At 38.7% G+C, this 23,854-nt stretch overlaps 2 protein-coding genes across 11 annotated transcripts in view; one reads left to right on the top strand and one right to left on the bottom strand.

Annotated features, from left to right (window-relative positions):
- STARD4 (StAR related lipid transfer domain containing 4) overlaps window positions 1-23,854 on the bottom strand; it is a 70,231-nt gene that overhangs the window by 714 nt on the left and 45,663 nt on the right. The window contains exons 6-8 of one of the 6 annotated variants that reach the window (XR_011425624.1): window positions 9,161-9,367; window positions 8,037-8,180; window positions 6,901-7,417 (exon numbers count right to left, since the gene is read on the bottom strand). Coding sequence is in view for 3 of the 6 variants with exons in the window: in XM_070234462.1 (XP_070090563.1) it covers window positions 9,207-9,367 (161 nt within the window). In the remaining 3 variants the exon portion in view is untranslated. Of the gene's footprint in view, window positions 1-4,828; window positions 7,418-7,825; window positions 8,181-9,160; window positions 9,368-23,854 lie in introns of those variants that run through there. The other 5 variants (XR_011425623.1, XR_011425622.1, XM_070234462.1 and 2 more) reach the window with 5 other exon arrangements.
- CAMK4 (calcium/calmodulin dependent protein kinase IV) overlaps window positions 1-23,854 on the top strand; it is a 235,305-nt gene that overhangs the window by 189,791 nt on the left and 21,660 nt on the right. For all 5 annotated transcript variants that reach the window (XM_023617871.2, XM_070234457.1, XM_070234456.1 and 2 more), the window contains 2 exons: window positions 9,154-9,244; window positions 11,560-11,634. In XM_023617871.2, coding sequence (XP_023473639.1) covers window positions 9,154-9,244; window positions 11,560-11,634 — 166 coding nt within the window. The remainder of the gene's footprint in view (window positions 1-9,153; window positions 9,245-11,559; window positions 11,635-23,854) is intronic.

Below are 23,854 nucleotides of genomic sequence, written 5' to 3'. Positions count from 1 at the left end.
GATGGAGGCACTGAAGGAGAGGAGAGCATCAGTTTCTGACTTGAACTCTTGAGTTGACTGAGAGACCACATTTTGAAGTGGGAAAAACTGGAAGAAGTGGGCTAGGAGAGTCAAGAGTTCAGGTTTGGACATGTTGAACCTAAGGTGCCTGTGAGACATCCGGCTAGAGATGAGACCTAGGCAGGTGGGTAAATGGTCCTGGAGCTTAAGAAACAGTTTTGAACTAGAACATCCTTTTAGGGTTCTATCATGGAAGGGTCTTTACATTCTTAAACTGCTAGCAACGTAATTACGTGGTTTGTTTTGTTAATATGAGACCAGGCAAAGTTACCGACTAAATATATTTATTCATATTCAGAGTCCATCATTTGTAGCAGATGCGTGGTATTCAAGATAAGCAAACCTGAAATGCCTGCCACTGATATAAACCTTATTTTTTAAAAAACTCTTCACCCAAGTAATATATAATTTTTATAGTTAAATTTTATCGAAGAAAAATTAAGATTAATTATAATCACACCACACAATTTTTTTACACACGTGTGTACTTTTTTGGTTCTATAAAAGGTAGCTGAAAGGAAGTAGGCAAACGAGGAGAGTTTACAATGAAAAAGAAAGCAGGGAGCACAACCTCAGTAAAGATCTAACTTAAGAAGCAGAGTCAAAAAAATATTTGTTTATTTATTCATGCACCTAACAAATTTGTGTGTGTGTGTGTGTATAAGGAAGATTGGCCCTGAACTAACATCTGTTGCCAATCTTCCTCTTTTTGCTTGAGGAAGATTGTCCCTGAGCTAACATCTGTGCCCATCTTCCTCTGTTTTTTGTGGGACACCACCACAACGTGGTTTGATGAGCAGTGCTAGGTCTATGCCTGGGATCTGAACCTGCAAACCCCAGGCCACAAAAGTGAACTGTGCAAACTTAACCGCTACACCAGTTGGCCAGCCCCCTAACAAATGTTTATGGAGCATCTACTGAGTGCCAAGGCCTGTTTTAAATTTCAAAGCAAGAATCACGAGGTGCAGTGTTTTCCTTGGCCTATACAGGGTTTAAAATTTTTTAAGTTCATTGCCAATATTTAAAATTTGGAGTATTTACATAAAAAATATGAAGTTTTATCTTGCCTTGAAAACTCAGAATAGCTAGCAACACGGGGCCTGCATTCCTGCCTGACAACAATTGGCTGAATCTCAACTCTGCTTCATAAGGGGTCACAGTGTCTCCAGGGACATATGCATCCCTGAGACTTCCAATGTTTCCCTTTTCTTTTACACTCTGATGACTTCCTTCACTCTCTTAGGGTACCTTCCTGGCCCCTGGAGAGTTTATGACACCTGCTCAAAAGATACAAAATAAATGCAACATTGCTGCTGCCATGCGTGCCAAAAGCAAGGGAAAGATTCTGAGATTTTAAGCAGAGGAGCAACGTGACTAGATCTTCACTTTTAAAAAATGACTCTCATGGCATTGTGGAGCATGGGCTGGAGAGGAGCTAGCAATTAAGCTAGTTATCAGAGTAATTAGGAGGGAAAATGTGGATATGGCCTGGCTGAAGGCAAGAGCAGTAGGTAGAACTGGGCTGGATACATGAGGCACTAAGGAGGGAGAACTACGCACAGTCATGGTCTTGGATTGGATGTGTCAGGGAAAGGAGGTGGAGGAGTAGGACGAATCTGGGTTTCCGGCTTGGCCAATTGGATGATGTCATTTGTTGGATTTGAAATACAGGGATAAAAGGAGCAGATTTAGGGTAAATGATGAGTATAGTTTTGGGAATGTTGAGCTTGATACACCTGTGAGACATCCAATTGGAATGGAAATTAGAAAGTTCCATGGAGTCCAGAGCTACTGAGAAGTTTGGGCAGGTGATAGAGATTTGTGACACAGTAGAATAAATTGGGCCTCGATTTGTGGCTTTGGATGAGCTCACTCAAGAAACAAAGGAAAAACAGAAGGTCCTGAGAAACTGAAAGACAGGAGCCTGGGGAGGAGACTGAGGAGAGAATGGAGAAGTGAGGAAAACCAGGAAGCTAGTGTTGCGAGAGCACCAAGAGATGGGAGTCTAAGTGAGAGACTAGTCCCCGTGCTCAGATGGCAAACAGGTCAAACAAAAGGAGTCAGAAGTGTGTATTGGCATAGATACAGAGAACAGACTGGTAGTTACTAGAGGGAAAGAAGGATGGGCGGAGGGCGAAGGGGGTAAAGTGGCACATTTGTACAGTGATGGATGGCAACCAGACTTTTGGTGGTGAACATGATGTTGTCTATACAGAAGTCAAAATATAATGATATACACCTGAAATTTATATAGTGTTATAAACCAATGTTACAAAAAGAAAGGAAGGGAGGGAGGGAGGGAGGAAGGAAGGAAGGAAGGAAAGAGAAAGAAAGAAAGAGAAAGAGTGTTTGGTTTGATGAGGTCAGAAATAAAACTAAATAAGAAAAAAATGAGAGGAGAGGAAATGCAAACTGTGAGTTAAGACTGCATTTTCAGGAAGATTGACTGATTAGAGGAGATCATTAAGTACAGCTAGAACATGTTGGCAATCTGTGGATTGGAAAGAGGTGGAAGTCGTGTTTTCTTTTTCTTGTTTCTTTTTGATGATGGTACTACCCTGTCTAGAGAAATTTATATGATGAAAGAGAAGAAAGAGGGAATAGGAAAGGAAAAATGGAAGAAAAGGCAGGAGTGATGGGGCAGGAGGGGAGCATGGGACAGGATCTGAAGCAGCACCAGGGATGGCTCTGAACTGCAGAAGATCCAGGAGAATCAATGTAAGCAAATGACGTGCTTTGAAATGCAACGATTTATCAATAACCAATACTATTTATCACTGGAATTCTTTGTTTTATAATTGACAGAACTATAGTAAGAATGTTTCAAACCTTAATTGCCACAAACTTTGTTCATTTTCTAACTTCTAAACATTCTCACTGTCAACTATAGACACATAGGTAGTAATATCAGTCCATATTTCACTGAGACCTATTTCAAGGGTGAAGACTAATGCATAACATTCTGTCTCTCTATAATTTATATTGCATCTTCTTGGGAAGAGAATTTGTGGCAAATTAAATGAAAAATGCACAGGAAATAAAGCTATTAAAGTGGGAAAAGGAATCAAAAGCAGGAAGAGGAGGGGAGAAATAAATATATGCAAAGCAGGCTAGTTATTGTAATCGAAACCTCTTTTTCACTGAGAGTTTTGGCAGCCAAAACAGAAGGGGAAACTATGATGAATTCTAGAGCAAGTATTTTCTGATCAAAGTGTCCTTTGATATTTCAGGAAAAAGCAAGTTTTCCAAATCTCAAAGGATTTCTAAGTGTAATTTATTTTACAAGAGACACGGAACAGCAATGATAGAGTCCTAATAGCTACTGTCTATGGAATAGAATATCTTCTACAGGCTAAGTGCTGGCGTGTCTCATATCTAATTCTCACTACAACCCTCGGAGTGGATGTTGCAGATCAGAAAACTGAGATTCAGAGGGTAGACAATTTATTTAAGGTTACAAAGCTAATAAATGATATACTTGGGGTATATTGTTCTCATGAAGTTGTTCTTTAATAATTGTTCCAAAAACAGTATCACAAAAAACTCAATATGCTTATTCCATATACCAACCCTTGATCAAAACCGAGGACACAATATTGCAACAGGACTTGGCAAAGATATGACATTGGCACCAAAACATTAAATTTATTATTATAAAATCCTTAAAAATGTATTTGTTTCTATCTTGATTACCCTGCACATAAAATTATATTTCTCATTTTTTTAATAATACACTGTAAAAAGATCGAGCCAGTAAATTAATTGTGCTTCCCTGCCTCTGCCTCTTCCTTTGCCTCCTCCTTCTCCTTTTAATTTTTATTCCTTAAAGTTTTAATTAAATTCGTACACACCTGTTTATTTGCTGTTCCAATATCTTTATTAAAGGTTCCCATTAGTCAAGATAACCTTTAGTAGTTAGGTGCTACAATTATTGTCAAATTTATTTGCTTCTCTATTAAATTGTTGGATTCATATTGGACTTTACAGATCTTCTCCCAGTGTTATTTGGGTTTTCATCTGTTTTCTTGCTTATCTTTGGTTTACTTTAATTATGACTATTTTTAACACTTAGTTTATTCTAAAATATTCAGTTATCTTATTTCGTAATTTTTCTAATCTTTTTGTCTATTTATGTGGAATCCCCAAGATATAAATAATCTGTAGCTAAAATCAACAATATCTTGTTAAGGTATATTTCTCCATAATTAGATATTTCTTAATCAGTTCTGTATCATTAATATAACGCTATAAAATGTCTTTGCACATTTTTCCATTGCGTCTTTACACAATTTTGAGGAGCATTTTTTCTCTTGATTTCCTTTTCTTCTCCTCTTCTCTATGTGCAGTCATCTTTTTATGATGGGATGAGATCAGTGCTTCATAAGATTAGAGGTGTGTCTTTTATTTAAAAGCCAGTTTGAAAGTAAAGGGAGGTGTGCCTGTTATTCAGCTCCTAAGCTACTCTTTTTATGTCTTCAGATGCTCTAAGACACAAGTTTTCAAAATAAAGTCTAGGAATTCCAGAAAGATCCCTGAGGCCCTTTCAGAGGACTTCTGTGAAGTCAAAACTATTTCATCATAATATGAAGGCATTTCCCCTTACTTTTGAAAGTACAGTGGAATTTTCCAGAGGCTACATGATGTGTGCTTTTACAATGGACAATGCAGAAGCAGATATGCGAATCCAGCTGAAATTAAAGAAATCTACAAAACTTTAAAATAATAGCATGCTACTCACTAATTTTTTTTGTTTTAGAAAATATAGTTATTTTTGTTTTACAAAGTTTGTGTTAACCTGTCATGAGTTGTTTTATTTTTAAATAAATTAATGTTTTTTGGTTTTTGGGTTTTTTTGCTGAGGAAAATTTACCCTGAGCTAAAATCCATTGCCAGTCTTCCTGTTTTTTTTGCTTAAGGAAGATTCACCCTGAGTTAACATCTGTGCCAATCTTCCTCTCTTTTGTATGTGAGTTGCTGCCATAGCATGGCCATTGATGAGTGGTGTAGGTCAGTGCCGGGGAACAGAACAGGCTGCCAAAGCAGAGCACACCAAACTTAACCACTAGGCCATGGGGCCAGCCCCAATAAGTAATTTTTTTTTCTCAGTTTTAAGTTCTAACACAGTAACTAATGTTAGATATAACTCACATAGCAAAAGCTCTCCAGGGTTCTCAATAAATTTTTTTACTATAAAGGAGATCAAAAAGTTGGAGAGCTGGCACTATAAAAGTGTTGCTCCTTCTAATGGTTTATCTCATTGGGGGAAGACAGAAGATCATACTCCAAATAGTCCTTCTTCCTGGCTTTCTAAGTTGAGATAATGTAAAAGTTAAATATACTAACTGTTGGTCAAAGGCAATCAGTAGGTCTAAGCAAAAATAAAATAGTCACTCCTGCCATTTTGTCAATCAAATATATTTAAATGCCTCCTCCTACGTGTGTACATGATTATATCATGACTTTTAATAATCTTTCTACACCAAGTAATTTATATCAAATGATCCCTGACTATATTTTTAAAAGTCGGGATCATGACTTTTATTTCTTTGCTTTATTTTGTTTTTAAATTTGTTCCTCTGGTAGCACATAGTTCCTAAATCTATATTTGCTCTAAAGCTTTTCTTTTTTTATCTCGTCTAACTCTCCTATGGAATGCCAAATGGTGTTTGTTTGTTTTTTAAATTTGGAGTTAAAACACATAACCACCATTTCTGATCAGGAAAGCCAGACAACATTTAATGAGAATCTTTATATAATTAGTACTTTGCTAAACCAACGCTTGTCAGTTCATCTCATTTGTTATTGTTATTGTGTTGCTATTTTCAATGTCCTTCCCAAAGCAATGGAGCTTCTAAATTGGGTTAGATGGCGGGGGAGCTATCATTATTTTCTATTGATCCCAAGCTGTGCAATTCTTAGGTATGTTCCAAAGCTACTATATGAAATACTCGTATCTTTGCCTTCAAACTCAGCTTATACAAGATATAGTATCTTCCTCCTCAGGGATATGGTAGGTTTTCCCTGGATATCATGCAAGGCTGAGCATGGTGCACTATCATTCTCTCATTTCTCCTCCCACTCTCACTACCTTCCCTTTCCTTCGTTATTCTCGCCTCCCCTCCTTCATCCCCATCCTACACAATCAAGTAATACACATTGCTTAAGCATCTGTTTTGGAATCATGGAATGGGTGAGGCTCCGGACTCTACTGGCAAATGCCCGAGTCTGAATCCCAACTCCACAATGTCCAGGTGCGACACTGTAAAAATATCTTAGCCTCTTTATGCCTCTGTTTTCTCATTTGCAAAACAAGCATGAAATGAGTTACCTGATAGAGCTGCCGTGACGATTAATGAGTTAATAGGTATAAGGTGCTTAGAATAGTGCTTGGAATATAGTAATATTACAATATTGGGACATGTACGCTATTATCTCCATGTGATAATTGTCTACTGTAAGGAGTGAGCCAGACCTGGTAAAACATGAGGAAAAGCAGTTTTTGATTTTTTCTCACTGTTGTCCTAGCAAATCATCTCTGTGTAGCCATTCTTCTCCTCCATGAATAAAATTTCAGGCCATTCCCATAGCTTTTCAAGTCACTCTTGGGTAAAGAAAATACCAAAATCTTAGACTCGCCCAACTTTAAACTTCTTCCCTCCCCCAACTTAAACCTTAGAGATCTATAATTTATAATTATAGGGGGTAGGGATACTTGTTTTTTCTTCTCTTTTACTTGCTCTTTTCAACCAGCTAGATGGTATTTGTGGTCCTTCTAGTGTTGAGATGTGAAGGTGATGGTGGGAAGGGGGAGAAGAGATAGAGGGTTAAGAAAGGTCTTACCAAACTGATACAGTTGTGGTCTGGCCTCAGTTATCTCTGGGTGTGGCAGGTTACAAATGCCTATTGTTCTTTTCCTGGGGGACGTTGTTGTTGGCTCTACAGAGACATCTCCATTGCAGGGCAGTTCTCTCACTGCAGGTGCTCTGAGAAGTCAACGGCTCCTCAGCTGCCTGCTGTCATCTCCCTCCCGAGACGCTGAGAAGGCATCATTCAGGCAGGAGACACTCCTGCAAAGGGACCTCTTCAGGGAGACTCGTGTCTAGTTCCCTTCCCCACAGCCCACCTTGGGCCCATGAGAAATGTGCACCCTTGTACAGCTATTATTTGAGGGCAGCTGAATCTCAGGCCCTCTCTCCTCACTCACCTGCTCCACACATCTTTCAATTTTTCATGAGCCATACCTCAGTCTGTTTCCCCAAATCACCAAGTGACACATGTCAAACACCACATTGTGACCTTGAAGATGTCCACTTCCTCTTTCTTGGCTTGAGCAGAAAGAAAGACTCTCTCCCTTCTCCTATGAGACAGGAAAGGAGAAAAAAGGCAGCTCTCTGGCAACTTTTTCTCTTAACAGAAAAATGGGCAAGGATATGAACAGGCAGTTCATATCCTTTCCAAGAGGAAAATCAACCGGCATATGAAGAGAAGCTTGACTATACCAGTGAACAGAGAAGGACGAATTAAACCAAATTTAAGATAGAATCTTTATACTCCAGCTCAGCAAAAGTTAAAAATACAGATTTAGTAAAGATATTAAAAAAACATATATACTTCCATTGTTTATGTGAGTAAAAATTGATGGAGTCTTTTAGGAGAGTGATTTTTGCAGTAAATATTGTAATAAAAAATCTATATACCTTTGGACCCCACTAGACCTGCTTCCAGGTATCTGTCCTCGAGAATCACCAGCAAAAATACCCAAATATCCAAATGCTAGAAGGTTTATTACTGCATTATTTGTAATTTTTAAAAACTTGAACATCCATCAAAAATGGAATAGCAAAATAAATTATGATACATCCAACAAAATGGATTCAAGAGTTAAATAGAGGGGCCCAGCCTGGTGGTGCAGTGGTTAAGTTCACACGTTCCACTTCTGTGGCCAGGGTTCATCAGTTTGGATCCTGGGTACGGACCTACACACCGCTTGGCAAACCATGCTGTGGCAGGCATCCCACATATAAAGTAGAGGAAGATGGGCATGGATGTTAGCTCAGGGCCAGTCTTCTTCAGCAAAAAGAGAAGCATTGATGGCAGATGTTAGCTCAGGGCTAATCTTCCTCAAAAAAAAAAAAAAAAACAAGTTAAATAGAATAAGCTAAAGGGGTATGTGGGAAAGGTTTCAAAGATATGTTGTTAATGAAAACAAAGCACTGTAAAAAATTCATACTAATGACACATTTATGTAAGAAAATGGAAAAAACCAGGTATATCTCTTTGTATATGTATATTCATGTTTGTAAATGCATAGAAAAAAAGAAACCATTTCAAACTGATGAGTGATTATTTTTGGAAAGGGATCTGGGACTGGGGGAAGTGGGGTCAGAAAGGACTTCAACATTCACCATGAGAGTATGTTACCTGTGTGATTACTCGTAATTTACAAAATAAGTTAAAATATAGTAAAATGAGTGTATTTGCTAGAGGTGATCTTTAAGATTCATCTCAAATATAGTCTTGTTTATTTATACTGATAGTGGATTTACTAATCCTCAGAAGAGCCTATGACAGCATTTATTGCCATAACAATATATATATCATATTAAAGATAGTTCTCTGTAATAACTACTCACATCTAAATGTCTGTTCAAACAATAATTATGAAGTCTTTGTTATGGTTGTGAGTTTCCAAGATGACACTTAGAATTACACTTTTCAGATAATAAACCAGACAAATTTCAATACACAGCACCTTCACCTTATTATAATAATAGTTCCAGCTGATATGGTAATATGAATAAAGAGAGCCACAATTAATATTCTCCAAGGTGTGAATATTTCATTTCTGGCAATTGGTTGCATACAATTTCAACTGGACTTCACTTTTAGATAACTAGATATAAGCTGTTCTCTAATAATGTATATTTGAAAACGTTTCCCTTTATGGCGTTTATTTTTAAATCGTAACAGGTATGTGCATTCTTGAATCAAGTCATTTAGTAAAAACTATTACAATTCTGAAAACAGTAAATATAAATGTTGGAACCATAAATATAATTACATGAATGTCACTTCGTTATTTCCCCTATTTAGTACTTACATGAAAATGGGATTGTCCATCGTGATCTCAAACCAGAGAATCTTCTCTATGCAACTCCAGCCCCAGATGCACCACTCAAAATCGGTGAGAACATTTCCTGATGTCTTAAGACCCCTTTCTCAGGGCAGAAGAAATTTGCTTCATAGAATTTTAAAATATTGCACCACCCAGTTTCTTTTCCATTCAATTTCCTTGAATATTTGGTTCCTGTAAGAGAATAATGCTTTGTTTTGGAATCTGTGCTCTTTCCGGGAATATTAATCTGGAAATTAGTGCCTAGAATTGGTGCTCCATTGCTGGACACACAAAGGAATCACAGCCGTTAGAAACAGTGGGGACTTCAGGAGGTGACCTTGTATTTTGTAGATAAGCTTGTATAGAAGAAAACCACAGATAACGTTTCTTTTTGAGTTATTAACTTTTATTCCACAAGTTAGTTGGAGCTTAATTTTAGATAATCAAGAACTTTTACACAAAATGCTTAACACATCTTAGTGAATTTAGCCTCTGAGTCACTTGTTTACGGGAACAGAGATAAATTGAGATCTGTGCTTTCCAAAGCTCACTCCACAGAACACTGATTCCTCAGCAGAGTGACTGGAGGTGAGTAACTCCCTTTTGGGGAGATGGGAGTGGAGTGCTAAGGTTGGTCAAATAAGATAGGAAAAGCCAACTTAAAGTTAAACAATATGTTTTTTTAAACTTTCTTTTTTTTCTTAAGATTGACACCTGAGCTAACATCTGTTGCCAATCTTATTTTTTTTCTTCTTCTCCCCAAAGCCCCCGAGTACATAGTTGTATATTCTAATTGCGAGTGCCTCTGATTGTGCCATGAGGGACGCCGCCTCAACATGGCCTGATGAGTGGTGCCATGTCCGCACCCAGGATCCGAACCCTGGGCCACCGAAGCGGAGCATGTGCACTTAACCACTTGGCCATGGGGCCAGCCCCTAAACAAGATTTGATTTCTGCAGGACTTCCCAGAGTTTAAAAAATGCTGATGTGTAAACTGACATCTTATGTAGTATACAGTGAGGCTTTTCTCAAATCTTATTTGACCCTGGAAACTTCTTTTTTTCCCCCAATAAGTATTCTGAAGAACTACAAAGATGAACTTTGGGAAATTCTAATGTACTCAAAGAGATATTTAAATCAGCATTTTAGAAAAAATTATATTACATGTTACTTTCCATGTCCCTTCATATGCAAAAAAAGAAAATTATAAAATTGATTTGAAATGAATTCTCCTCGGTAGAATCTGTCTTAAATCCTCTGAAGGGCATTGCTCTTCTGCTGCCGCCCTTTATGATGCTAATCTGAGGAATTCACCGCATTCCTAAGTGTTAACAACTTTGAAAATTAAGTTATACATATCACGGGAGAGGTCAGACAACATGATGTGCTTTATGAATGCAAGAACCGAAAGAAAAAATACCGAAGTCTTGCTGGGCAGCTGGCTTGTTCTCATAATCACCCCTGAGAGGCGGTGGGAGCAGGGAGCCTCCCATTTCCTTTGACATCACTTTCAAAGATTTTATCCTTAAAGAAAGTTCTTTAAATGGATGGATAGATACTAATTTAGGCAGAAGAGCCTTTCTTTCTAAAGGACCTCCCACTGCTTTCCCTGATAAGGATCAGCACCTCTATGGAAATGTGGGTTTATCTCTGAAGTCTAAAATGGCATCAATTCTGCTTGCCTCTCTTGAAGAATAGCTCAGAACGGTTTCCTGATGTTGAGAGAGAGAGAGACATGTACTCCAGCAGCAAAGAGACCAAATGGTAGCAATTTGTGATAATGTTTTATCTAGGTAATATTCTGAGGAATAAATAAAAAGGATTTTTGAGAAAAACAAAAGTCATATTCCTTATATGCGAGTAAATTCTTATCTGTCACTAGGGAATGACATTATTTATTTTGAAGCAGAATAAATCTTTTGATATTTCTGTCCATTTCTTCAATATTTATGAGTCTAATTTTTTATTTTGATTTCTTTCAATGGATTAAGAGTTCTGAATCATATCACTAATTTTACATTGTCCTTTAGAGTTACTGTTTCATAAGTCTCAGAATTGATATTAAACAAAAATATATCTATTGCAGCTATTGCTTCAAGAACAAATAGCTTATTTGCTAACAGCTGGGAATTTAGAGAAGAGCATAAAATGTGTTTGGAAGTCATATTTTCCTCCAGTTTAAAGCAAGACTTGAATTATTATTATTTTTTGTGTTTTCCTCTCCCAGGTGTCTGGTGTCATCTACATCCACCTCATTAGCAAATACAAAAACAAACACACACATAAATAAATGTTAGTTTTATTTTGAATTATAGAAGTATTCTATCATCTTACAAAAGCTGAGAAAAGACTTGCTTCATTAAATTTTTTTCTTGTGTTGTTAGCTGATTTTGGACTTTCTAAAATTGTGGAACATCAAGTGCTCATGAAGACAGTATGTGGAACCCCAGGGTACTGCGGTATGCTCTTTAATACTCATGTTTTACATTGATTGTTATTTGAAATCTATTTTTATTCAATGATCTGATTTTTTTAAACTCCTAATACTGTAACACTTATAATTTGCTCTGAGTCTCCATGAGGAGGCGTATATAAATGTTACTCAGACCACCTCTTGTTCTGTGTGAGGGGTTCGGTGATGTCGGTTTTAGGGCACCCCTGTTAGAACAGCAGGGAGAGAAGGGGCCCCAGGGAGGAAGGACTGAGTGCTTTGCACCTGCCTCTGGGCAGTAGCTACTCTTGGACCCACTCGGGAGTAGAAAGACAGTCACCAGGGAAGAGGGCAAGGAAATGGCTTTGTTTATGGTTGGAATTAAAGCCATGAGGGCTTTGTCACTTTCCTTATTTGCCTTTACTTTGGAGGGTGTGTGAGGAGAGCAAGTGTCATTAATTTAGGTAGCATATAGGACAACAGTGAGAACGGGTCGTCTCACCTCTCATTGATGGCATTGGCCTAGCCTCACTAAGACAAGGGCTTCAGGTGGAGTTTCCCCACCAGAGTCCCCCGGTCTCTGGAGATGGACTGTGTGACAATCCTCACGTCCTCTTGCACAGTCTCCCAGAATGAGCTGAAGGCGCCCCATGTACAGTCCACAGTCAAGAGACAGCACAACAGCTTTTGATCCATGCCAGCATGAAACTCACCCTTTTTCCCTTGATGGCTGAATTAGTCTGGCAACAACCTAAAAGCCAATAAAGCTTGCAAAAACTATCAAGAATTCCTGAAGTTTTTGTGACTAATGAATATGTCACACATCCGTTAAAATCCTAATCTGGATTACAAAGTAAAGAGACAAGATTTCAAGTTATTGGTCAAAGATTAGCCATCGATTTCTCTTAGGATCATCATCATTTTATGAAAATTTTCCTTCATTCACTCATCTCTTCAGCAAAATCACCTACAGTATACTCAAGGCAGTGCTTGGCACCAGGCAGATGCATTTCCTTCCCCCTCCCCCACCCCAAGGGCTCACAATCTGTAGAGGAACAGACACGTAAAGTATAGTACCTTAAGAAATAGTATGTTATGTGTTTGGAAAAGCCATTATGGAAACATAGGAGAATGGTGGAGTTTGGAGTTATCTGTGTTATTCTTCCATGGCATTTAAATTTGTTAGTCACCCCTGTCGCAGAAATAGAGACATAAGAACTACATAAGTAACTCATTTTAACAACTCTTGAACTCATAGAAACCAGACTGGAGAAGCGCAGTAAGATATCCACTGAAGCAAACGTATGATTAAGTTCACAGAATTTTAGTGCTGGAGGAAACTTTAAAGTTCATTGACTAACATTCTCGTCTTACTAAGGTCCAAAGAGTGTGACTTCCCCAGGATTCCATGACTAGTTGTTAGTGGATGGGGGATGAAAAGCCAGGTACCAAGGGTCTGAAAACAGAATGATAGAATTCCCCCTTTAAAAAAAAATATAGATAAATCATTATAGTTTTCTTTCATAGAAATATTTATCAATTACTTTTAGTTTAAAATGTTTTCCAATTTAATTTTTTAAACCTCAAAAGTATTACTTGGTCATTGTAAGAAGTAAAAGTCCAAATATGTGCTGTCAATATTAATATACCTCACTCATTTTTTCCACACCTTTCTTCATGTTTCCATGTTCACATGAATATTTTATAATTTTTCTTTTCACTTGTTAGTTTCCCTGGTGAATTTAAAATATTATTTCCTTGCAGCTCAGTTATTCATAAATTGAATAATTACACAGAATTAAATGTACCTATCTTTCTATTAGATCTTTACATTGTGCCAAATATTCTTGTTCTGGATCTTAAGTTCCTTGGGGACAAGAGTATTTATCGATTAAGAGTAAATTCAGAAAACTCAAAATAACTATGACTTAACCATGATAGAAATTGATGTCTCTCATGTTAGAAGTCTAGAGATAGGCACTCCTGGTGTGTCCACAGCCATGGCTCTTCAGGTGTGGTGGGTCTCAGTGCCAGGGACCCAGAGTTTTCCTGGCTTGCTCTACCATTCCTTAGCTCACTCAAAGTCCAAAATGGCTGCTTGAAATCAGTCATTACATCTGCATTCTATACAAAAGGAAGGAAAAAAAAAAGAAAAAGAGTGCACATTTTCACTGTTAAATAGACTACTTTTCTGAGGCCCCACATGTCACTTCCACCTAGATGTTGTTTACCAGGAGTACTTAATTACAGCCTCAACACTACCAGGAAAGCTGGCAGTGTGTCTTTCGGCTAGACATGTTGCTGCCTCAGATGAATTCTGTTACTCAGAATGAGTATTGCATTAGACAACTCACTATCTCTACAACAGACTTCTGAGTAAGATTCCCATTCCCAGAAAAAAATGTGAAAGCCTTTGTACTACACCATGTTCCCTACAGGCAGGCACTTATTTTGTTTTGTTTTTATATATTTTATTTTCCTTAGAACTGTTAGCTGACAACCTGTCCATGACCCTTCCTTTCTAATGGTGCCATATGCACTTTCCGTTTCTCTAATTCATATGTCTTTATTTGTCCCCTTCCTGGATTTCTTTCATGCCTCCAGATCTCCAAGACTATGGGGGAAAAAAAGAACCCCGAATTTAGTACCAAGTGCCAAGGGGGTTGCCCATTTGGCTCACTAATTGCTGACCAATTGATAGGAGCGTTGACAGAGAATTGAGAAAAGAATGATAAAACAAATTAAGGATTTCCCACAAGAACAAAGCTGATGGGCAATTTAGTAACCACTATCTAATACCAAACACTAAGTATGCCAAGGAGGTCAGTTGCAGCAATTCTCTAAGAACTGAACAGCCCTGAAATGGGAAGCCCAGGAAGAGATTACACTAGCGATCTCTCAGAGTCCCTTCAGTGACTAAGAGGCAGCAGCGTCCTGTCAAGGGCTTTAATAATAGTGATAAGAACAGTTCTTTCTTGCTCATTACAGAATGGTCATTCTATGAATGAATGATTCATTCATTGATAAAATGAATGTTGAATGTCTAATAGACTCCATGTTAGGCACTGAGATTACGAGAGTAAATACAGTATGGCTTGCCCTTCAAGGATTTCATGGGCTATAAAAGAAGAAAGACCTGTACACTATAAATCAAAGTTTGTTGTGATAAGTTCTATATGTATCTGAGCCAAAGGCTCAAGGATACAGAAGGGGGGAACATACAAGGCATACAAAGACTCAAGGATGCCTAGAGAGGTATTCACAGAGGAGGGGCATTTGAGCTGGACACTGAAGGAGGAGTAGGAGTTCAAGAAGTGAAGAGGTGGCTGCAAGGTATTCTTTGTCAGTTGGCACAGGAAGAGAAAAGTCATAGGGGTGTAGTAGCATCTGGGAAGTTCAGAAACTCTTGCTTGGTTACTTTGCATGACTGCAACATAGAGTGGCACAGAGGGTACAGATGGACTTGGAAAAGTTGGGTAGACCATATTTTAAAAGCATCTATACATCAGGCTGGGAATTCATACTTTCTTTAGTAGATAATAGTGATCCAGCAAAGGTTCTTAATCAGGGCAATTATATTTTTAAATCAAATCCAGATTTTATAAATATCTTAATAATGACATTATGGCAGATGGATTTGAAAGAGAAAAAAGATCAAAAGAAAACAAATTAGAAAGCCATTGTAAATGCTCTTTCCTGTCCTTCTGATGTCAGAAATTTACACACAGGTTACCGTCACTCCATAAACAGCTTCTCAGCGGATAATGTATTTGATGTACTCCTAAATCCAATCATTTTTTTAATATAAAAGTTTATACTTTCTGTTTACTATTTTTTTCCCTGCAGATGTGCATATCAGCCCCTATGTAATACGGAAAGAGAGGACTGAGCAGTTGAACATGATCACGATAATCCTTCCACTCTTATATAGGTAGAGGTTCACCAGGAAAGAGGAATTTGCTCGCCCTTTCTCTCCTCACCACATATAAGTACTGTCATCACTTTGGTGTGCATCCTTCTGAGGGTACTTAGGGGAGGAAGAACCCGTCCATTTGTAGAATGAGTTGGAAATGAGACCCAAGCAAGAATGGTGGGAGTCACTGTCATGATACGGAAAGCATGACTTTACGCAGAGACTTTACATTTAACTTGAAAAAGTGTCTGAGGCCCATGTCATTGACAGAGACAGGAGGCATGAGCTTGTTTTCTTGCTTGTTGTAAGGGTGATTACATCCGAGGTCAATTATCTTGATGTACACTGGGTGTAGTGTCTGCCTTCGCTGGAAAGGCTTTTTCAATTACATCTTTTGAGGAACTGAGTGTTTGTGTTATACCATCTGTCATTTGTCAGGAAATTAAAAAAGAAGCCACCCGTTTGGTCTCATAGAACGTTTGCCCCGGCTTTTAGTAACAGAGGCTTCTCTGTTATTAGTATATAAATGAATCGCAAAAGAAAAATCACAGATGCTGCATGTTTAAGCAAATACTCATCGTTTCCTGGGGAATGTGCCCAGTTGAAACTAAACTCTAGGCCAGAAAATTGAAATTTGTGATCCAGATAAATGAAATCAATGACAAGTGCTCTGAAATAGTCCAAGAAGGGTTCAACATTGAAAAGATTCTCAATATCTTATTGTTGGGACAAGAAATAGGTCTCAAAAAACAAAAAATTCATCGGGCCATGGCTCCTGATAAATGTGCTACAAGGTAACTGTGCAATATTACTACCAAATGTCTTAACTGGTTTAGATATTTAAGGCTTGATATCTGTGGGTATTCAAACCTACCCATGCAAATCACAGAAAAGAAGTACAAGCTGTTAGAGTAGAAAAGAAAGAAATATGGTAATGAGTCAATTAAAAGAATGTTTTTGTCTAATATCAATTATCTAATTTATTCATAAACCTAACTAAACTATATATGTTCATATTTCATATTTACACCAATTTCTGGTTTCAGGCTCCAGAAGCTGTTAAGAATTTATTTTCTCTTGGCATTTGCCAGGGTCTCATTATTATAATGATAATCCTACATTGTTGCCACATTGCTATGTTTTTTTGTTTGTTTTTTGCTGGGGAAGATTCACCCTGAGCTAACATCTGTTGCCAATCTTCCTCTTTTTTTTATGTGAGTGGCCGCCAGAGCATGCCACCAACAAATGAGTGGTATATTTCACCGGGAACCTAACCTGGGCCACTGAAGTAGAGTGTGCCATATTTTCACCACTAGCCCATCAGGGCTGGCCCCACATTGCTGTGTTTTAAAAAAATAACCTTTTACATTCACTATGCCAAAATTAAAGACAATGTTTCAACAGCCTACAGTCAGATATAAGAGATTTCTGTCTACATGAAAACACACTAAAATGAAAAATGTAGGAAAGTTTAATAATCTAAAACACAAGTTTTCAGAAGAGTTTCAAAAAGATGGTGTTTTTGTTCATTTCTAGAGGACTAAGTAGCTAAGGTGAAATCACAAGAGTATTAAATGACATTGGGAATCTGATCAAGTAAGGGATGATCTCACTTGAGAATTAATTAAACACCCACGATGATGACTTTCTTTTTACAATGAACTTTTAAAAAGACTAGAAGAATTAAATCCATAGTAAAATGTCATCTGCACTGCCTGTAACTCTCTGCTTGACAGGCTGGTGTGTGGACATGAGGGTTCCTGTGGGGCTTGTTGACAATAGGAAGGGAGCAGGGAACGTGAGAGGAAGAAGACAGAGAATGCCAAGCAGATGAGAAGGCTGCTCAGATCCATCTCCCCTTCCTGATCACAGCCCTTCTTGTCCGTGAGATAGGCTGTGTCCCCAAGCCATCCTACAACTGTCCCAGGCATGCTTGCTGTGCCTGATCCAAGCAAACAAGTGCAAGCAAAGGAGAAAGTGGGGCTGGGGACAGATACAGGCGTGGTGGGAAAAGCCATAGCCCATCTAGTTCTTGACCTTGCACAGGACAGGGACTCTGCAGGTTGAGTGCAGGCTTATTTTAAGCTGTCTTGGAAGTTTAAATCTAGAGGAAAATGAGTCTCTTGAGATCTCTGTATTGGTCTGGTACTGACCTAAACAAAGTGGACTCTGAAACTTTAGTTATGTAGATATTTAGTCCTTGTTTAATTTAATAAATATTTATTGAGCTCCTACCATTCTACCATTCTCCTAGCTGTTCTAGCTGCTAAAGGTATAGCAATGAAAAAAAAAAAAAACACAAAAACCACACCTTTTCTTTAAGAATAGTACATTTTAGTGGGAGAAGACAAGTAATACACAAAATAAATGTGTAAATTATATAAAAAGAGGTGATAATGTCTATGGAAGCATATAGAGTTGGGAAAGGGGAGGAAATGCTAGGAGCCTGGCTTGCAATTTAAACAGGGTGATCAGGGAAGGCTTCATGTAAGAAGTGAACATAAGAGCAAAGAAATAAGGGAGAGAGCAAGCCATGTGGATAGCTAGGGAAAGAACATTCCAGATAGAGGGGACAGAGCACACCACTCCTGAGGCAGGAGCACGCCTGGGTGTCGTTAAGGTCCAGCAAGGAGGCTGGTTGATTGGAGTGCAGTGACGGGGGGAAGTAGTAGGTAGGAGAGGGGATCGGAGAGCTCCGGCTAGAGGGAGAGAGTTAACATTTGCTGAGATGCGGAGGACTTTTGGGGGAACAGATTTAGGGCTTATTGATTTTAAGATGCCTGTTAGACATTCAAGTGGAGGTGACGTGGGCAGAAGGGTGTATGTGTCTGAAGTTCAGGAGCAAGGACATGGCTGTTGATATAAATATGGACATTATCAGCATATAGATGCTATTTAAAGTCATGAGACTATCCAGCATCACCAAGGCAGAAAAGGAAATTCAGATTGATCCTTGGGCAACATCACCACTGGGAGGCCACAGAGAAGAGAAGGGACCACTCTTATCATTCATAGAACATCAAATAGTAGAGGAAGCTCCACAGGACGTATTAGGAATTTTGAATGGACTCTGTAGGGCACAGATTTGGGGCTCACTATCCTAAACAATATTCTAACATCTAAAGCTGGCGGCAATAGAAGGGGCTGCCTCTCTGGTTTGGGAAATGGTCACAAAAGCTGATTGGCTCATCTCTCAGGATTCAAGGCCATCAACAAGGGGAGGGGAGGAAGAGTCCTGCTTATTTTTGTATCACCAGAAGATATATGGTTTATGGCATTAAATAATATTACCACAAAAGCTAGCTATACATTCTATATATGTAAACTAAGTTGAGAATTATGGTAACTACGTAGTAAAATCAAAGTAAACCAAATAAATTTTGGCCTGAGATGGCTGATGAAATTGGATAAAAGGGATTTTATCATCCCCTCACTTCTCATGGTCTCTTGGTTAAAGAGACAGTCTTTTAACATGCGGGTAATCCCTAACTTCTGGGTCTCCATACCATAAATCATTACTACGCCCACTGCTTTATAACTGGAAGAGAGGCTCTTTCAAGAACAGAACCTACTGTGCCAGAGAATTCTGTGTGTGAGGATTCAGCTCTATTATTACAGACGTGAGGGTGGAGTGATGGGAGGAAAAGAGGTCAAGAGGAAGAGGTGATTGATGGCAAGTGGGTAGAAGACTTACTTAAAATGTATTAATTGGGCCCTGAACACCCACAAAATGTTCCATTTTAGCATGTTGTTACAGAAAGGATATGCAAAAAATAAAAATAAAAAGTTTCAAAAGAATTATTATCAATAATTATCAGTAAGTTTTATAGCTCCTTTAGAGAAAAACACAGTGTTTGCCATACTTAACACAGGAGACAGAGTTTGAATTCTAAGTCCCATGACTTCATATTGGCATCTCCATATACAAAAGAGACTGTCATATAATGTTAATAATAGGATGAGTGGGTTTATTTATTTGTATGGTTTGTTTATTTAAACTCCTCCTCATCCCACAAAAGTGAGAAGGCAGCTTTTCAACAAACTCCTTTGCTGTTCCCAGGCCCACCAGCCATCACAACTTCAAAGTGACCAAGAGACTCAGTCTGATTAAGATTTGGAACAAACAGTGATTACTCCAAGATGAGTGGGCTCAGTGGAATCATAGAAATCATAGAAAAGTGAATTGCATACAAATGACACTTTCATAGGGTAATGAAAATAAGTTGTGTTTATTTTGTCCTCTTCTGGATGCACTGGGTGTTCTCAAATATTTGATTTTCTCTTCAGGGTATTATTTAAAAAAATAAAAAGTAAGGTGAGGAAAATAAACAGGCTATCTTTCTTCACCCATTTGTAAGATTTATACAAAAAGAAATATGCAATTCATGTGACAAGGAAGACTTTTTTAACAGCTCGAATGAAAAATAATAAGTGTGAGTTAGATTGACTGATATTTGTAGAAAATAGAAGAAGAAAAAGGTGAAGAGCCCAGGAAAAGGGAAAGGATGATTAGAACATAAAGCATATCACTTGTGTTTCAAAAAATCCTGCAAATTTTTTTCTTGCTCTACTAACAAGTCATAGATAACCCAAGTCTCAGAGGCCTCGAATGCCTGCTCAGTCTTCCTCAGCCTTTCACAGCCTGGCATGCATAGAATTGACAGTGTTCTGAGAATCATTGCAGGAAACTGACAAGGCTGTTCCCAGCCAGAGGTGCCCCCTCTGGAAGCATCTCAACTGTATCCCAGTCTGATCCACACCTTTGTTATAACACTTAGTATACTACACTGGGACCCTGCCTGTCTTCCCTGTTGTCAAAGCAAAAATTGCACTTGACTAAGTTAAAAAAGGTTGTGCCTGGTTCTTGCCAAATGTATGTGACACTGTCACAAAGGACCACACATGGTACAGATGCTCAAAAAGTACCAGTCTGGAGTGTCCCCAGCTGTGGGCACTGCTGCCGCCTATAGGAGGCTGCCCTCAGTGCATTCTTCTCCTCAGGGTTCCTAGGCCACGTCAGGAACAGGAAAGGGCAGAGAAGTCCCCAACACTGCTCTTCTGCTGCTGGCAGGTAAATCCCTCTCCCTCCTCCTTCCACACTGCTCACTCCTCAGAGGCAAAGTTTAGAGAGACTTCTAGATGCTGTGGATTTTTTGGCCCCCAAAACACTCTGAATTCAAGACAAGCTTCTACAGTGAAAAGGCTACAAGAGGGGAAACAGTTCTGCAAACTCAGATTTGAACTGCTAAAATGAAAGCACAAGAGAGAATTTAAAAACAAACAAACAAAAACCTGACCTGCTGGAATCTGCGTTCTGACCTTGACCCGCCTCCCAGGCGCCCATCACACCTGGGCCTCATGCACACCAGGAAGTGCTCCAGAAACAATGACTTCTCCAGTTCCTTGAGTGTCCCTTGCTTCTTCCTGCCACAAGTCTCTTCTTATGTGCTTTCTCCACCTGGAACCTTCTTCTCTCTCTTTCCTCAACCACCGCCCTCTCCCCCTTTGCCCACCTAACTTCTCTAGATCCTTCACATCTCAGTTTAAACTTTGCTTTCTGCTTATCTTTCTGACCAGGTCAACCCTCTATTAGAGACACTTTCCCTCCACACACTTCCAGTTACCACTTCACATTTTATCATGTGTTTCCATGATCAACATCTACCTCCCCTACCAAACTGGAAGCTCTGTGATGGCCAAGACTTGTTCTCTTTAACTCCCCATTATTTCCCCAGCACCACCTAACACTGTGCCTGTCATAGAGCAGGTGCTTAATAAATAGTTCATGATTTATTTAATGAGGGAATGAATGAACCTGTTGATTTCATTCACCTTAGTCTCCCTTGGATTTATCTTTCTCAAAACAGTCAACAGTAGTTTGAAAAAGTCTTCTGATGAAGAATGCCAACCTCTGTAGTTTTAACTCAATAGGTTGGAAGGGATCATAAAGCTCACCTAGGGCATTGACAAAGTGAAGGTACAATTGATGACCAAAATCATCCATTTCTTTCCTAGGGCTTTGGGAAAACCTAGCACCCATGGTCCCTGTCAGTGTGTCAGAGGTGACACCTGTTGCATTTTATTTTAGGACTATTTCCAGAACTGGCTACAGTGATTTTATCTGATAAAACAGAATTTATCCAATCTCTAGATCAACCTTCAATCTCTAGATATTTTGATGGTATCATGATCTTATCCAAAAGTCATCACTCTGAGGTCTTAGTGGTATGTTAGTGAATAAAGATCATAATTAAAGTTTGAATTTTTATATAATGTTTATATTCAGTGAAAATTGCTTTTTAAAAAGGTAAGTCTGGTATCCTGGTGATTCCAAGACCATTTACCAAAGTTATTCTGTATTGGAAATTGGAGTATGAGGTGTCCTGGGCGCTGTGTAGCATTTAGTGTTTATTAGCAACAACATGAATGATAAAGTAATTTTAGGCAGTGGCAGAAAACTTGAATCCACTTAGAGGACAGGCAGGAAAATCAATAAATCATTATTGACTGTTTAAGAAAAGGTGATTCTAAATTATTTTAAATACTTTTTAAATGTATTTTTACATTTAAATGTATCTGTGTTTTAAATACAAAGTGTATTGCACTTTGAAATGACTTTCTCTCTCCCATTTTGTTTGTTTGCTTGGGCTTGAGGTGAGAAAAGATATGAAGGACAGCTGGAAGTGCTTATAGCAGTAAAAGGTGGACTAGCTGATGTCTTTTCTTGAACTAAATGGGAAATAGTCAACGATTTCTCACTCAAAGAAGATCACAGATTTGTAAAATCACCTGTAAGGACATTAATACCTAGGAGACTTGAAGCGCTGGCGTGCCAGAGCCTGAAATTCATTCTTGAATAGCTTTTGGCTCTTCTAAAGGGTTCAGATAGATTACGAGACTATATTCTGCTGGTTCTGAAGTCAAGGTCATATTAACTAGTAATTGAAAATATTTGAAGGCTACTGTGAATGGTATCTAATTGTGTCTAGGTATTAGAGTTTGTTTCACCCCAATTTTTTATTATGATTAGTAAATATTATAAATTCTTTTTTAAAAATATTCTTTTTAAGAGAAATTTATTATGGAGGGCAAAAAGATTCTATATCCCTTTTGTCTCAGTTAACCTCATTGTGAAAAGTCTAGCTTTTCATACCACAAGTTTACTCACATTGCAGCACAATGCCTGACAAGGAAATAAATTGCCCCTGGACAGTAAGGTTGCACCCAGTGCAGTGACAGGAGATCAGATATTGCCAAGTCAGGTAAGAAACCCAGAGGCCCTAGAAAGTAGATTCAAAAAGGATTTTGTTCCATGATATTCATTTCCTTTGGGGCCCGTGGCCTGGGAGCTATGAAGAATGGCCAGAGAAAGCACCTGGCTTTTGCAATAGAGTGCTAATATCTGGACAGCCTGGGATGGGAGGGTTGATTTCACTGGAACCAACAGGCTAGGTGCCCACAGGGCAGCATACACAGTAGGCGCTGTAGCAGGAGGAATGGGAATGCAGCAGGTTCTGTAGGTAGGGTGTCCTCTCTTCTTGCTTGAACTATCAGTAACTATCCCTTTACTGATATCACCATGGCTAGCAGGTTAAAATGCAAAGTAAACTTGGAAATTAGTCCAATTCACTTAGATTTTAGAGGTAAAAACCAAGACCCAGGAAATGTAAAAGACTCCCCACCATAGTTCTGTATTTATGTTTAAATGTCAGTGTGGGACTGATAGTACTTCACTGATGTGAAGACCTGAGTGAAGTGCTAATGGTGCTAAATATGCACGAATTCAGCTGTCTGACTGGAACAGCTCTCAGAGACAAGGACAGAAAGCAGCAGCCCTCCTGAATGTGCAGCCTGACCTGTGTTTCCTTTGCACTGTGATAAGCGAAAGCATTTGTGAGTGGGAGTTCAGTGTTGGGGCTTTGGGGACCCGAAGGAACTGCCTGTGGGGTGCAGATTGCCCTGGGAAATGTAAGCTAACCAGACAGAGTGAACAACGTTGGCATTGAGCATGCATTTTTTTTTAATTATGTTAATTAAATCTTAAAAGGAAAATTTTCTAGAAATAATTCACCTATGGATGAGAAAAACTTCTTGGCTCCAGATACAGTTCCTTAAATGGTTCATCTTCCTGAGTTGCTGCTTAGAGAGCTGTAATGTACACTCTCATTTCACCGTACAGCCTCTTCATCTCCTATATTTTATGTAACACGACGTCTATAGGGAAGAGAATATCCTGATTGGAAAAGGATGGGGAGAGGAGGATAGTATAGGAAGACGTCAGTGGAAAATCCACTGTGTTCCTTCCCGTTAGTTAAATCAAGAGTCCCATGAGGAC

Source organism: Equus caballus, chromosome 14 (genome assembly GCF_041296265.1).
Source record: "Equus caballus isolate H_3958 breed thoroughbred chromosome 14, TB-T2T, whole genome shotgun sequence".
Lineage (NCBI taxonomy): Eukaryota > Metazoa > Chordata > Mammalia > Perissodactyla > Equidae > Equus > Equus caballus.
The sequence above is the reverse complement of the archived record's forward strand: the minus strand, read 5'-3'. Positions and strand labels throughout refer to the sequence as shown.